The following is a 16,908-nucleotide window of genomic DNA, read 5'->3' on the forward strand; positions in this document are numbered from 1 at the left end:
AATTTTATACCCTTCTCTGCTCTCTTTCAGGAAGGCTGGCCCCTGAGCAGCAGGGCAGGAAAGACATGCCACACAGTGCTCAGCCACTCTGCTCTCTTTAAGGCCAGGCTGGCAGTGGCCATGCTCCTCCACCTGGGGCCACAACTATGGCTGGGTGGCTTCACTAACCTGGATAGAGTTCTGATAACATCACTCTCTCCCAGCCAGACTAGGAGTAGTCACAGCTCCCAGCTATTGCTATCCCTCAGGAGCCCCATCATCCACTGTGGGTCCCTTAGTTCCTGCTAGCACTATCTTAATTAATTAAACCCTTATAAGAAACAAAATAGATATAAAGGAAAGTACTTCAAACTCTATAGGTAAAAGACTGGCCATAGTTTCCTGCTAGAACTCTGACAGACAAAAGTCAGGATAAGGTGTTTGACACTGAAGCTGTCTCCATGCCAGACCCACTGCCAGTCCCACTGCTCACTCACCAAGAGCTATGATGGATATGGGAGTGCTGGCCTGGCGCTCCCCAACAATCTGCCACTCGCCATCCACCACCCGCACCCATTCAGTCACATGGCATTCATACTGGCCCTCGTCCTCCTTCCTGCTGTTGAAGATGCCCAGGCTGAATGAGTTGGGCTGCACCTGCTCCATCTGGATGCTCCCAAAGCTGCTGCACTCCCAGTAGGACGAGCCTGGCTGCACGGTGCCATCCCGGTCTAGCCACATGATATTGCTGCGGTGGTTCTGCCTGTCCACAAGCTGCCAGATGACAGAGAAGCGACCCGGCGGCCTTCCTGCCATGCAGACGCTGCAGGAGAAGCGCAGGTCCTCGCCCTCAAGGATGACGCTGGCATTGCTGGCCACCTCCACGGAGATGCTGCTCTCTAGGAAGAGGGAGAGAGAAACACCCTGGAGGCTTTATGGTCTCCACAGTGCCCTCCCCACAGAGGAAACAGGAGGAGGGGTGCAAATGGAATCATATTCAGGTACGGTGAGCCTCAGAGGGTCAAAAACACTCTGACCCTAGCTGATGTAAGCCCTGGCTGGTTCTGGGCATTGCTCCCTGTGGTTTTAGATCTGATAATCTAGAATGTTCTTTGCTGTGTGCAGAGAACTGTGATAATGAGGTTCTAAGACCTGAGCCTGAATAAGAACCTAAGAAATACAACATAGTGGCATGATGATTAGGGCATAAAACAATTTATTGGGTAATCTATTCAGCTGCAGTTCAGGGTTTTTCAAGTTGAATTTTCAGCAAGAAGAGTAACTCCAAAATCCTACTTCACTTCACTCTTCCTACCATTCGATACTACAGCAGTCAAATAAAAGCTGAACATCCATAATGTGCCATTTGAGTCCTTCAGGACAATTTAGGAAATACGAAAAAAAAAACTGACAGTAAGTATTTGGATGATAATGTGTGCTTAAGTGTGGGCAATAAGGGAGCACAGATGGTCTAGTTTTGCAGAGTGCATGAGGAGCAGGCTTTCATTCTTTCATTAACACACAGGAATAAAACAAAGCCAGCAGCTCGTCATCCACCTCTCTCCCACCTGTCCAGTCAGCCCTGGGGCTCCTTTGCTCTCTTTCTAGAAACATTCGGCCAATCAAAAGTTTGGGATAAGGATTCCACTCCCTTCCCTGTCTCATCTAGCCTCTGCTGCTCACTTAACTATCTGAATTCACTCAATCAAATTATTTAAACTCGACATGCCTCAGCCTCTTCTTCTGTAAGACAGGTAGAGAGCCACCTTTAATTGTAGAATTCTTTAAATATTAAAAAGTAAATGAGATGATGCGTATAGATTCACCTAACACAGTAGATTTTCAAAAACTGGTCATCATGATCATGATTAATTTTACTATTCCACATAACTCTTTGTTTTTATAAACATCACAGATAGCCTAATATGTTTTAACTATGCATGTAGTATTTTGTATAATTATCTATATTGAGTTCAGAAGGTCTGTAAGTATTAAAGAACACAAAGTAACTAATTTGGCTCCAATTTTTGGGTACCACCCACATTAAATACATGCAATAATTTAAACCAATTAATTAAATCAAATCCCAGATTTTAAGAGGCACGCCCAATTACCAAGAGAAAACATACACATACACATAACAATGCATTTGAATCAAATCTTTTCTCTCCTTTATTTCCCCAACAAGCAGAAACAAAGACGAGCACTGAGCCTCAAAATGTAGCTCTTATTATAGTGAGGATGCCTGCTAGCCATTCTGGATGTGCTTGTTTTATGTGAAAAATAAAAGGTCTGGATGGGGCAGGGAATAGCAATTTTCCCAGGAGGGCAACCTCCCCCAGGAGTCATACCAGGATGATTCATAGAGATAATCAGGCTCCTGAACAGTCACCATCTATAGCACTAATGGTTAAGGGGATGGATTTGGAGACTTCTTAACTCTGTAATCCTGTGGTTCTTCCTTAACCTACCAAAGCTCCAATTTCTCATGTGAAAAATGGAGATACTAATAGTGCCTACTTCTTAGGGCATGACATTGACAGGATTAGATGAGGTAATTATTTTTCATCATCATTAATAACAACAATATTCCTCTTTAGATTAAAGACTCATCCCCACTGTTATCAATTCAAAATAAGGGATTAAAAGGGTAACTGCAGCATCAAGGAAGAAAATCCTTTCACTTGTCTTAAGCAGGAGAATGACTTGCAGGACCTCACTCTCATCCCCTACTGTCATCCCAGTGGACACTTATGCAAGTCCTGGCTCATTTATTGAAAGGGCTACTGTTTGGTGGTGCTCTGTTGCTTGAGCAAGCCTGGAAACCCACATAGTTAGAATGTGGGGCTACAAGAAGAAATGCTATTTTATTACAGCAGCTGAGGCAAAGGCAACTACAGACCTGGTGCCTCACTGCCCACTAACACTATTTACAAGAATTTCCAGGCCTAAGAAAAGGCAGCCGACAATTTTAAACTCTCTGGATTAAGTGAAAACCAGGACAGAACTAATAAAAATCTGAGTACACATTCGCAAATGAAATTTCAAATCAGGAAGTTGATGGTGTAGCACAGGCTAAGCGCAGGGCGGTGGGTGTGGAGTTAGAAGCAAATATTTCCTAATACAATGCAAGCTCAACCACTAACTGAACAATCAGCTCTGTCACTTCCTGTGTGGTACTCTGATTTCTTCATTCATTAGATGGATATCATATTGGCCTCTACAAGGATTTGAGAGGTGGGAGCGGAGAAGAAGATGATATATGCAGAAGCACTTCGGTCTCTTAGGAGGAAAAGCGCCATTAAAATCCAAGGCATTATCACCATTACCGATGTGATTGTTGTTGTTCTTCGGCCGACTTACCCAAGTGGCCTTGGGACAGGATCTGGTGGTGCTGGGGGACTTTAACTACCCAGTTATCTGCTGGAAAAGCAATATAGCAGGCCACAGATCATCAAACAAGTTCTCAGAAGGGGTTGGGGGAAATCTTAGTACAAAAAATATAGGAAGTAAACAGCGTGGCTGCCCTTCACTTGATCCTTAGAAAACAATGAGGAATTAGTTGCAGATTTAAAAGTAGAGAGTCCGTGGTTAAGGCAAGCACAGACTGACAGGAAAATAGTAAAGACAGTGGGCATTCAATTCAATAATTTCAGTTGTACAGTATTCAGCGAGCACCTACTCTATGCAAAGCACCATGCTAGGCATTGCAGGGCGGAAAAGGCAAAGAAACAAAAGAATTTCAAGATAATTAGGTGGAGCGGGCGGGCGGGCTGCTGAGGACGCGCCGCCTGTGCCTCCCTCCCTGCGTGCCTCACCCCGGGCGGCCTGGGGCTGCCGCGGTGCGCGGGTGCCGGGCCCTGCCTTGCCGGCCATGGGGGAAGGGGGCACCATGGGGCGCCGCCGGCCCTTCCCCGGGGCGCCGCCGCGGCGCTGGTGGCGGCGGCAGCAGCAGCAGCAGCGGCAGTGGCAGCGGTGGTGGCCGGGCCGCGGCGGCGGCGGCGAGGGTGCGGGGCGCGCTGCCATGGGCCTGGCCGGGCTGCAGGCAGGAAGATGTCCAAGCCCCGAACGCTGGAGGCGGCGGCGGCGGCGGCATCGACGGCCCCGGGCCTGGAGATGGTGGAGCGGAGGGGCCCGGGGAGGCCCCGCACCGATGGGGAGAACGTATTTACCTGGCAGTCAAAGATCTATTCCTACATGAGCCCGAACAAATGCTCTGGAATGCGTTTCCCCCTTCAGGAAGAGAACTCAGTTACACATCACGAAGTCAAATGCCAGGGGAAACCATTAGCCGGAATCTACAGGAAACGAGAAGAGAAAAGAAATACTGGGAACGCAGTACGGAGCGCCATGAAGTCCAAGGAACAGAAGATCAAAGACGCCAGGAGAGGTCCCCTGGTACCTTTTCCAAACCAAAAATCTGAAGCAGCAGAACCTCCAAAAACTCCACCCTCATCTTGTGATTCCACCAATGCAGCCATCGCCAAGCAAGCCCTGAAAAAGCCCATCAAGGGCAAACAGGCCCCCCGAAAAAAAGCTCAAGGAAAAACGCAACAGAATCACAAACTTACGGATTTCTACCCTGTCCGAAGGAGATCCAGGAAGAGGAAAGCCGAGCTGCAGTCTGAAGAAAGGAAAAGAATAGATGAATTGATTGAAAGTGGGAAGGAAGAAGGAATGAAGATTGACCTCATCGATGGCAAAGGCAGGGGTGTGATTGCCACCAAGCAGTTCTCCCGGGGTGACTTTGTGGTGGAATACCACGGGGACCTCATCGAGATCACCGACGCCAAGAAATGGGAGGCTCTGTATGCACAGGACCCTTCCACAGGCTGCTACATGTACTATTTTCAGTATCTGAGCAAAACCTACTGCGTGGATGCAACTAGAGAGACAAATCGCCCAGGAAGACCGATCAATCACAGCAAATGTGGGAACTGCCAAACCAAACTGCACGACATTGACGGCGTACCTCACCTCATCCTCATCGCCTCCCGAGACATCGCGGCTGGGGAGGAGCTCCTGTATGACTATGGGGACCGCAGCAAGGCTTCCATTGAAGCCCACCCGTGGCTGAAGCATTAACCGGTGGGCCCCGCGCCCTCCCCGCCCCACTTTCCCTTCTTCAAAGGACAAAGTGCCCTCAAAGGGAATTGAATTTTTTTTTTTACACACTTAATCTTAGCGGATTACTTCAGATGTTTTTAAAAAGTATATTAAGATGCCTTTTCACTGTAGTATTTAAATATCTGTTACAGGTTCCCAAGGTGGACTTGAACAGATGGCCTTATATTACCGAAACTTTTATATTCTAGTTGTTTTTGTACTTTTTTTTGCATACAAGCCGAACGTTTGTGCTTCCCGTGCATGCAGTCAAAGACTCAGCACAGGTTTTAGAGGAAATAGTCAAACATGAACTAGGAAGCTAGGTGAGTCTCCTTTCTCCAGTGGAAGAGCCGGGACCTTCCCCCTGCACCCCCGACATCCAGGGATGGAGTGTGAGGAAGATGCTGCCTCCCAATGGCCTGGACGGGATGTTTCCAAGCTCTTGTTCTCCTAACGTCTCGACAGGCGCTCACTGAAGTGTATGAATATTTTCTAAAAAGGTTTTTGCAGTAAGCTAGTCTTCCCCTCTGCTTTCTCGAAAGCTTACTGAGCCCTGGACCCCAAGCACGGGCCGGGCATAGATTTCCTCTTCCACAAGCTGCCGCTTTTCTGGGCACCTTGAAGCATCAGGACGCGAAATCAAACTAGCTGTGGGCAGGGAGAGTGTTGCTTACCTGCCCTGCTGGGGCAGGGTTTCCTGAAACTGGGTTACTTCTTTATAGAAATGTGAACACTGAATTTATTTTAAAAAATAATAATAAAAATTAAAAATAATTAAAAAAAACACAGAAAACAACTTACATGTATATAGGTCTTGAAGTGAATGAAGTGGCTGCTTTTTTTTTTTTTTTTTTTTGCTTTTTTTTTTTGCTTTTTGTAGAAGAGATTGAGAATGGTACTCTAACCAAAAATAAAGTTTTGTAGTGGGACCAGAAATTACTTACCTGACATCCACCCCCATTCCCCCTCATCCTGCTGGGGTTGAAAGTTCCAGACCTGCTGTCGAGGCCTTGTGTTTGTCAGATACCCAGTGTCCTCCTGCAAGGATGCAACTGAGCTGAGGTGTGAGCCTAGGAGCCCAGGACCCCTGACCCCAGCCACTGCTGCCAGCCTCAGAAAGGCACCCAGGTGTGCAGGGGAGCACACAGGGCCTGGCAGCCCCCAGGAATCAAGGATAGGGCTAAGGTTTTCACCTTAACTGTGAAGGCAGGAGGAATAAGTGGCTGCTTCCTCCCACCCTTCACAGAACTGATTCTCACACACTGTCCCTTCAGTCCAGGGGGCCGGGGCTCAGGAGCCATGACCTGGTGTCTCCTGCCCACCCTGGTCCCAGGTAAATGTGAATGGAGACAGGTATGAGAGCCTGTCCTCATCTTTGATTTCCCCCCCAACCCCACCTCGGGCCTTACGACGGTGTTACCTAAGAAAGTCTTCCCTCCCACACCTCCCCCCCCGCCGCTAGCCTGGTCAGTGGTCAGCAAATTGGAAGAGGATCCGATGGGAGTGTAAATGTGAGACACAATGTCTTGATTATACCTGTTTGTGGTTTAGCTTTGTATTTAAACAAGGAAATAAACTTGAAAAGTATTTGTCATCATAAAAATGAAACAAATTAAAATATTTATTGCCAGGAAAAAAAAAGATAATTAGGTATGTGTGTGCATGGTTTTTAACAAAATAATAATAAGCATAAAAGAAAATAATCCAGTTGATGAGAAAAGAAGAAAAAACTGACAAGAGGACCCCTATGGCTACTTTTTACTTCACACTTGAAGAGAAATATTTTAAATATTAAAACATATAAATAAAAAGTAAAGGAAATTATTACAAGGCTCAGAGAAAGAATAGTTTTAGCAGCTGAGAAAAGGTTAAAGGTTAGTCTTAAAACTTTACCACTTGTTTAAAATCAGATCATCATAGGTTTTTATTCTCTTTACTAAAAACAGAACTATGGGAGAATGAGATTAATAAGAATATCTTGATACTGTGAATGTTTAAACACAACACAAGCAAACACCGGTAGTTTCTGGAATCCCTAGCAATGGCCACTACCCACCCACACAAGGCCAGTCTACATGAAGGCTGGGAGCCCACTGAGGCAGCCTCAGAAATCAGCTAAGCTTAGAAGGCTATGCTCCAGGAAGATGTGAGAGGTCCCATCCACTGACTTTTAGAAACACAATTTAAACAGGGAAAAGCCATTTAGGGAAATGCCAGCCTTTATACTGAAAAACCCAGATGGCAAATCCTTAATAATGCACTTTATGATTTAAAATCCTCCCATAAAAGACCAGCTCTCCTTAAGTGAGATTTCAAGGCAGGCATCTATCTACCCACTTCTTCTGGGACTTGATTCCCACACAAGAGCAAACAGCTTTCTGGGATTCCTCGTTTCTCTCCAAGCTGAGCTGGCACTGCTTGTGTATGCACAGGGCTGCTAGCAATCAGATAGGCCTATGACCAGCCCTAGACTGCCCTGATCCTGGACACCCCTGATCCTGATCCTCTGCTATGGGGAGACTGCTAAATGTAGGCAGGTGGGCTACAACAGGGAAGAGAGGCTCAACGGTTTTTCCCCCAGCTCTGCATTAACCTCGAGGGTTCCATCTGCCTCCCCTCACCCTCACCACACTATTCTCTCTCCCTCTACCTCTCCTAAATGATGCTGAGCCAAAGGAGAAGAAAGCAGCACATCTCTCTACTTACCGAGGGGGAGGACTATGATGGGGATGTTCTTGGGATGCTTGCTCTCCTTATCAATGAATTCCCCCGTCACGGTTTTCTCTCGCTCAGTCACCCGGCAGTTGTATTTCCCGCTATCTTCCTGGCGGAGGTGGTAGATCTTCAGCACAAAGACACTGTCGCTCTCTTTGGCCATGTTAAGCTGTCCCCTGGCTTCCCGGTGAGCAAATTCGCTGTTGAGGACAGGCACAGCGTTAGGGCCCATGGTGGTGATGAGCGAGCTGTTGAAGGCCCGGGAGACAGCAAAGTAACGGTCGGGAACATTCTGAGCCTCCAGGATGCATCTGAACTCCACCGGCTCACCCACCGTGTGCAGCCGCTTCTCTGTTTCCAGCCGAACAGTGAATTCTTTCTCTGAGAGAACAATTAAGAAAAGAGACACATCCTGGGTGAATGAGGGCCCCAGCCAACTAAACCACATTAGCACATTCCCACTATCCTTCCTCTTCTTTACAATACTAATTGCGGGGAGGACCACAGCACTTGGCTTGAAGTAAAATCCAACTCAGACCCAGGTTATCTGAGGTCCAGAGAAACACCTGAATATCACAGACAGAATTCAAAACTACTTCAGCCCAGACGGTCTAAGCAAACTGTTACCCCAGTTAAGACCAATGGGGCTCAGTCTGAAGCTTTAGATGTCTTGCATGAGACCCCCAGGTCAGTGAGAAGCTACCAATATCACTCAAATGGTGGATTACAAATATCTAGCCTTGATATATGCACCCAGAACTCTATTTAAGCAACAGCATTATAAACATTTTCAGCAGATATTGTAAGACTTACCCCACTGAGGTCTGTGGGAAAAAAATTACAGAGTGGCCTAGGTGCTGGCCCAATCCTAACAAATGCTCAAAGATTAAAATTCCCTCTCTACCCCCCACCATGTGAATACTAGAAATAAGATGTAGCTATGACAAAACCCTAACAGAATTACATAGAAAAAATAAAAACTAATGTCTGTTCACTAGTTTACCACCTGTCAGATCAAATCTTTAGGCAGATTTCAATGGAAGTAGGTACTTTCCCACTGAAGTACCTACTAAGTACTTACTTTAGTAGGAAAGTACCTACTTTAGTGGGAAAGTACCTACTTTAGTGGGAAAGTACCTACTAAGTACTCACGCCTGGTTAAACCTTAGTAGGTACTTTCCCACTTAGTAAGTACTTAGTAGGTACTTTAGTAGGAAAGTACCTACTTCCGCTGAAAGCCAGACAGCCTCTGAAATGATTACTAAACCCAAGCCGCCTCCAAAGAGCTAGGTGTTTTTTAAATTTTTATTTATTTACTTATTTATTGTGACAGGGTCTCGCTCTGTTGCCCAGGCTGGAGTGTAGTGGCATGATCATGGCTCACTGCAGCCTTGACTTCCCAGGCTCCAGCCATCCTCCCACCTCAGCCTCCGGAGTAGCCACCATATCTGGCAAATTTTTGTTGAGTTGAGTGTTTAACCAGGCATGAGGGGGTGACCAAAGAGGGGCTCATCACCACTAACAGCATCACCACAACCTGTGTACCAGTGTACAGTGGCTATTAATCTCATTAGACAGCTATCGTATCTCATAGGCACCCAGGGCAGAAGTCAGGGGGAAGAAAACGGAGTTAAGGGTTAGAGACTGGAGCTGTGACCACTGCCCAGTTCTAGCTCTGTTCCTCTAAAAAGAACACTGAGGTGGAAAAAATCTCATGGCAGAGATGTTTGAATTCCATGTAGATTCATTAGCTCTGACCTTGCCTGCCTTCCCTAGACTGGCATGTCTAGTCTTTCCCACTATCTTCAAGATCTTGCCCATTCATCCCGTCCTAGGCACTCTTCAAGCAGACGAGGTTTCTGTTTCCCCGAGAAAACGTAAGAGTCACGCATGAGCAGCATCCACATTCCTCTTTTCCAGCCCCAGCTCAGCTTTACCCTTCCCGCTTCTCAGGCTCTCCAGCCCCTCCCCCTGATATAGGCCAGTGTCCTGCTGCAAACACCCCTTCTTTCCAGTGACCTAACTACTTCCTCTAGCAGCCAAACTTCCTGACAGGGAAAACCACGTCAACTCTAGGGCCTCCCCTCCAATGAAGTAGCTGCCGTCACAGCTTCCAGCTCCCAAGAGACCAGTCTTAAGAGGCATGGATTGAAGGAAGCACATTTCACTCTGCCACCATCTGCCTGGATGAACACACCCATATGGGACAGTCCCCGTGTTATCTGCTGGATATTATCTCTCATGTCAACCCAATTAGTCATTTATAACCCGACATCAATGACAGAAAAGCACTCCTTCCACATAAACACCACTGGAGCTGTGCAAGGGGTACCCTAGACCTCAGACCTTTCCATTGCTCCAGGTTAGCCTGGCTGTAACTCTGGCTTTCTTCTTTCAGCGGCCAAAGACTCTGCTCATCTCAGGGGAGTCCTCCCATGCCTTGGTGACACCTTCATGTTCCCAGGTTGAAGACACAAGATTTACCCACATCACCCCCGTTTCTGCCCTTGGTTATGCCCAGTCAATTACATCTCTAGAAACTGACCTGTGCTTTTTCCAATACCCCTTCCACTTCATCTCACTGAAATTAGGCTTCGCTGACTTAGCAAATGTCACGAATGATCCAACCTACCCCTACCCCTACCCCCATCCTAACCAAAGGCTTTCCTCAAGCAGGTTGAGGCTTCTGAGCCTGCTCTATGATCCCTTCTCTCCTGCTCTTCTTCTTGCTGGCCTGCCCACTCTGTTCCACTCTCTCACCTGCTTCTCTGGTCACCTCTTACTGCTGCTGTTCTCCCAGGCCCTTTCCCATTTTTACCCCATGGGCTCTTCCAGGGCCCTGATCACTCTCAGGCTCGGTCTCTGAGCCCCAGACCCCTATGTCTGAGGACCCACTGGGTGTTTCACATACTGAGCATCTCTATCAGAGTCTGTCTGATGGATGGGCTCTTTCATTAGAATTTACAAAAACAAAAGGCAGCCAATGCTGCCACAAATGCAAAGGTCACGCATGTCCTCATTATTGTTCCTTCCCTCCCACAGTTCAAGGAACCCCCAGAGCCCCAGCCCCAGCCCCTGGGCTTCTAGACAGTTGGACCCCTCCTTCCATTGTGCTCTTTATTCTTTCGCCTCTGGCACCCACTGACCTAGCCTTGGCTCTTATTAGCTCTTTTCTACCTGGTCTCTTGGCTTCAGACTCAACGGATTTAATCAACCTCCAGGTGGCCTCCATAGGTTTTTCTTTCTGAAACCCTGATCTGATTGTCTTACTCCCTGCTTAAAAATCTCTACCTCCTCTCCAACTGTCTGCAGCAGAGGTCTTCAAACTTTATTAAGAAGAGGACAAAGGAAGGGGACTTTTTATTCATATAAAATCTTCTGCTGCCCAACATAGTTGAAGCAAGGGGGGACCACACAGGCCCTCGCATGCCTTCTTCCTGCACTCCTGGGTATGCACACGTGCACATGAACACCAACACACACCCATGTCTAACCTCCTAGGCACCTTTGAGGGGCTTCCAGGGTTCCAAGAACAGCTTGAAAACTCTTGGCCCACAGAGTCAAGCCCCGGCTCTATATCACTGCATTTGGGGCTTCGGGCTCCCTTTCCTCTCATCACACACATCTGGAACTCAACATCTGGAACTAGTCATACTTGACTCCTTTCTGCTTGCCAAACATATCAAACACTTTTGCACTTTTATGCTTCTTCTCCTGCTGACTCCTCAAGCTTCCAGACTCAGTTCAAGTCAAGAAACTTACTGGTGTTCCTGGATTTGTCTTATCAACCATCCCATTCAGAGAAAACTATGGTTGCAAGAACACTTCCTATTTCCGGTATTCCCAGAGCACTCTATACAAATGCTATCAATGCACTTAGCACATTTTACTTGTCCATTGGTTCTCAGGTCTGCCTAAGTGCAGGGACCAGTGCTAGTCATCTTTGAAGCCCTTAATGCCTATCACCATCACACCTTCAATGCTGTGGAGACTGGATACATGTTTACTGAAATAAACTGAGAAGGGTAGAGTTGGAGATGCAACTGCTGAACCTAAACAGCACAGGAATGCAGAGTGAAGTCATCAACTTTTTTTTCACTTAGTTTTCCTTTTGATGGCTTAGTCTAGATACATTTTCAGGGTAAATTCAAAAAGTTCTAATTCCAAATTGGTAAGATTAAAATAAAGAAGATGAACTGATGCAACCTAATTTAAAAGCATTAAGACTCAAAATTTGGCCCAAATTTTTGAAGTTGATCTTAAAACTATCCAGGAAGGGAAAGGATAAATATAAAATAAAGCCCCTTGGATAGATTTTTTAATGCTGAAAAATCCAGAAGCTGCTAAATGTCCTACAGAGCAGATAAAGTGCTCCCTATCCCTACCAACCCCTATGGTAAAAGATTTCACATCCATTAGATGACTTATTAAAGTGATGTCCAGAGAATTGCTTCTGCCCTAGAAGCTTTGCTTGAAAAAAATGTAGATAGCAGAAGAATCACCTGGGAAGCGTGCCAGAAATCCAGCTTCCCAGGTCCCATCCCAGGAGCCTCCAATTGAAGACTTCTGGGACGAAGCCCCAAAATGTGTACTGTTAGCTGAGTCTGAGGCATTACTCTAGAATGGCAGAGAAAGTATACAAAGACCCAGACAACTGACTGCAGCAAATGGGACAGGGAGCCCAAGAGACAGGTCCTGAAGAAGGACCCCACCTGTACTGCAACTCACCAGCTTATTTCCCACAAAGCCACACTCACTCACCAGAACCACCACAGTCCTCACTGGAAGTGAGCATCCGCACAAGGAAAGGCTTTCAGGCCACTCATCACCAACTTAGTGATGGCACAACAACCACGCTCCAACCAAAGCTGGGGGAACTGAAGGCCCATGTGAGAACCTGCCCTCAGCCCAGCAGAGGCAGCCAGCAACAGCTGTCAGCTCTGGCCTGGAGCCTGATGGGCTCATGAGACTGGGGAGTAGAGTCTGGGGCCACGGGAGATACCAAGAGAAGCCAGGGAGGGTTTCAGCTGGCTGTGCCACCATCATTTTGCCTCAAGACAAATGATGGTGTCTAAAGACATCATGAAACCTCCTCAGAACCCCTTCCAGGCCTTCACTTAAGAAAACGTCTACAGTGGAACTTGGTACTCTCAGACTGGCCTCATCAACATGCCCTATGACTCCTCTTGAGCCCCAACATAAAGTAATCTGCATTCAGCATCCTCACCTGCAAAATAGGAGTACTACCACCTACTCACCTCACAGAACGTCTGGGGGATGGTGAAGTAATATGTGATAAAGCATTTTGGAAATTACAAAATATCACCAAAGACTATTATTAGATAAAAAATAATAATTTAAGCCAAAATTTCTCTAGTCCATAATGTTAGACCTTGGATGGAAGTCTCATTATCTCAAATGGCTTCTGCAAATGAAACCAGATGGGTACCTGAGGAAGGCAACATCATTAAACGGGACAGCAACTGTGGCTAATGGGAATGAAAGCCCAGAGTTTTAAGATACAAATGGTTTCTCAGAAATCTCCGAATTTTTAAAATGAGTTTCTAATTCAAAAAAGTGTAAACACCACGTAGGTGGAAGAAAGCATGTCTCTAAGCAGGATTCAGTCTGTGTGGCACCTGCCTGTGACTCAGGTCTTAGGATACCTATGTCCCCAACATCCCTCAGCTCCCTCTGGCCGCACACAAGACCGGCTTTAACTTCACATGAAAACCTGCTGCCCTGGTAGAGGTGCCCAAAGAAGGAGTCTCCACATTCTCCCAGTATCTGACAGCTTTCACCACCAAGTAAAGGACAGGACAAGAGGCTCAGAGGGACTGACCAGTTGGCTGGACGTTGACCACTGCTCCCTCGGAACGCTTTCGGGTCATAGCATACCACGACCCATCCGGATCCTGGATCCACTCGGCGGCCTCGCAGTAGAACTCACCCTGGTCAGAAGGCTGCAGGTGGAAGATGGTGAGGCTGAAGGTGGTCCTCCCCAGCTTGTCCAGCCGCACCTCCCCCAGGCTCTGCCTCTGGGCATATTCGCTGCTGGAGTGAAGCATGAAATCTCGGCTCAGGGAAATGACCTCCACGGGCTTCTCGCCAACTTTCTGCCAGAGCCAGGCCACAGACAGGTGGCTGTGCTGAACGGTCTCCGAGGCCACCTCACAAGTGAGCTCCAGTGGGTCCTGCTCCACTCTGTGCAGAGTCTGGGGCATGGCAGTGGTCTGCAGGGAGTCTGGGATCACTGCAACACAGAAATGTCCTGAGACTGCAGTCACAAAGCCACAGAATCTGAGACTCCTGGGGCTAAGCTCCCATTCCACGCAGGCGTCACCGCACTGCGTCCCTAACAGTCATCCTTGAACCATCGATTCAAGGCCACAGACAGCCCCAAATGCACATAAACAGAAAGTTTTCTGTTCGGATTCGGAAATGCATTATTTTGGTGCTTACACTTACCTGTCTCGTATTTTAATAACACTTGGATAAAACATGGGGTGTATTTCATATTACATAATAAATGAACTCCCTGAAAATACTGTCTTTAAACAATTGTCTTATAGGTCAGATAACATTTGTTGTTGATTCTGGCACTGCTTTGAGATACTTTAACTTCACTTCTGACTGGTCCTCTAATGGAAATGCCTCCTGGAACTTTTAGTTTTACATTTCTATACAACATCCTTTCTTTCCTTCCCACATCCCCATCCTGTAACTTACTTCAGCAATGCAGCCCTAGGAAGATGATTTTTTTAAAAAACCATTTTTGGTAGAAACAATAATCATCATACCCTATTTTTAGTGGGTTTAATTTTCACATAATTCATCGATCAAAGGGGTCCTCACTGGAAGGAAGCCACAGTCTGGAGAGATTCAAGCAAGAGAAGAGATTTTCTCCATGATCCCTTGGTCAGAATCATACCCTGATCCTTGCTTGCACCTTTCTGGAGATTAAATAGCACCACCTCTCTGTCTGATGAGAGTACCCTAGTGACAACTAGTATGTGTTTTCTCCCTGTTCTCACCCAAGGATTGGGTCTTACAGGTCTCCTGCTGGGAACGGCCAAGTGCGGTGGCTCACACCTATAATCCTAACACTTTGGGAGGCTGAGGGAGGTGGATCACCTGAGGTCGGGAGTTCGAGACCAGCCTGACCAACATGGAGAAACCCCGTCTCTACTAAAAATACAAAATTAGCCAGGTATGGTAGTGCATGCCTCTAATCCCAGCTACTCGGGAGGCTGAGGCAGGAGAACTGCTTGAACCCGGGAGGTGGAGGTTGCAGTGAGCCCCATTGCACTCCAGCCTGGGCAACAAGAGCAAAACTCCATCACACTCACACACACACACACACACACACACACACACACACACGAAAAATAAAAGGTCTCCTGCTGGGACACAGACTAGTTAGAGAAAGGAAAAATAAACAAATGATAGTATGTGTATTAATAAAAGAACTAGCAACACCCACTGCTTAGTTGTGATAATAAAAACTGGACATTAAGATAGGCAGAAAAACAGAACAGCCTTGATACGGTTAACCCTTTGACACTGGCAAACACTGTGACCAGTGCTGCCCACACTGGAAGCTCCTGCATCCCTCTTCCTCATGTTTCCTTCAGCATTAAGGAGCAACAAGGGAGACAGCCAGTTCATAGTTCCTTACGCATGGAGCCAAAGGACCTTCAATGTACAAGGTCTGAGCAAGGACCCGCAGCCACATGTGCTTCCTGCTTCAGCAGTGCCCCGTGGGTCTCAGAGCTACCCAAAGGCCTATCCTTCCGAGAGGTTTCTCCTCTCTTCCAACTGATGTCATACGTCTCATCTTCCTTGTCATTCAGATCATCAACCACAAACGTCCTTGCCTTATATTTTCATATCCCTTTTCACCAGTTACAGGGTTAGTTAACTTATGAAATTCTTAACATCTGCATTAGATCTTTTTAAAGTTTCACCCTCAACCACCTATTATTTAGAAGTGAACACAGAAATTTAGTTTCCTTGTGCTATCTGTTGACCCCTAAAATATGTTGGGAGTTTTGGGATTTTTTTTAAAGTCAAATGCATGGCATAAAGCAAAATTACACTACTAAAGAACTGAGTCAGGCCAGACGCTGGCAACGTGAAGACAGCTTCTCCTTACCCACTAGGTTCATCTTTGCACTGTAACTCCCAAAGTATTGCTTATCGGTGCTGGGTGTGTGGCATTCATATTCTCCGGCATCCCGGGCCTGAAGATCTGTGATGTGCAATAGGGTTGGGTTCCCCTGGACTCTTTCTATGAAGATCTTCCCTCCGCGGACGCTCTGGGTGTAGATGGCATAGGGGATGGAAGGGTCCATGGTGCTGACGATCTGCACCTCTCGCTCTGGCGACGAAGGCAGGTAAATGGACCACTGGAAATTCTGCTCAGGAGGTCCCTGGGAGCCACTCACATTGCACCAGATAGTGATGTGGGAGCCCTCCGTGTGGTACAAGGGTCCTTCCTGAACGGTGACCTGCCGCTGTGCTGACACCACACCTACGAGGGAGAGAAACACACGCAACATGCTCACTTACTTCTCAGACCAAAATGCAAAGTAGGCAGCAATCTCCAAAGGGTTTGTTATTTGTGTGACATGATAATAATATAAACAGCTTACTGGCCCTTTCAAAGGCACTCTGTGATTTATAAATATTAATTAAAACACTCTGTGGTAAAGCACTGTCCCTAATTTGAATATATGGGAATTTGTTCATGCCAAGATGTGCTTTTGTTACTTATTCAACAGCTGACCCGTGGGAATTTCATTTAGCCCCTCTGTTTGTCATGTATATGGCAGTTTATATCTATTTATTAATGCTGTGTATAAAGTTTTTAATAAAATAAGCGGGAAAAGTTGAATCCTTGGCACAAATTCAGATGAAAACAAATAAAAGCGACCATCTAGAAATCTGGCTGAAATTAAATGCTTCTTCCTTGGTCCGAGTGCTGGTGGGAGGGAGTCCTGGGAGCGCCTTTTTACTGGTGCTGCACCCTTCATTTTCCCATGTAGCTGCTCCCCAACACCACCCCAAGGAGCATTCCTTAGTTTCTCTTCCCTCCATAAATGGAGG

At 46.7% G+C, this 16,908-nt stretch overlaps 2 protein-coding genes across 2 annotated transcripts in view; one reads left to right on the forward strand and one right to left on the reverse strand.

The window, feature by feature from the left end:
- Positions 1-16,361, reverse strand: part of LOC117978850 (immunoglobulin superfamily member 3-like) — a 31,307-nt gene extending 14,946 nt beyond the window's left edge. The window contains 4 exon segments of the mRNA XM_063594525.1: positions 477-878; positions 7,792-8,181; positions 13,643-14,053; positions 15,956-16,361. Of these exon segments, the coding sequence (XP_063450595.1) occupies positions 477-878; positions 7,792-8,181; positions 13,643-14,053; positions 15,956-16,361 (1,609 nt within the window).
- LOC100978154 (N-lysine methyltransferase KMT5A) lies at positions 4,018-5,869 on the forward strand. Its single transcript, XM_003804265.5, has one exon. It carries the CDS (start codon positions 4,033-4,035, stop codon positions 5,062-5,064), a length of 1,032 nt encoding a protein of 343 aa, XP_003804313.4. The 5' UTR covers positions 4,018-4,032; the 3' UTR covers positions 5,065-5,869.
- Positions 16,362-16,908: the final 547 nt, after the last annotated feature.

The sequence above is a fragment of the Pan paniscus genome, chromosome 12 (assembly GCF_029289425.2).
Source record: "Pan paniscus chromosome 12, NHGRI_mPanPan1-v2.0_pri, whole genome shotgun sequence".
In the NCBI taxonomy this organism is placed as follows: Eukaryota; Metazoa; Chordata; class Mammalia; order Primates; family Hominidae; genus Pan; species Pan paniscus.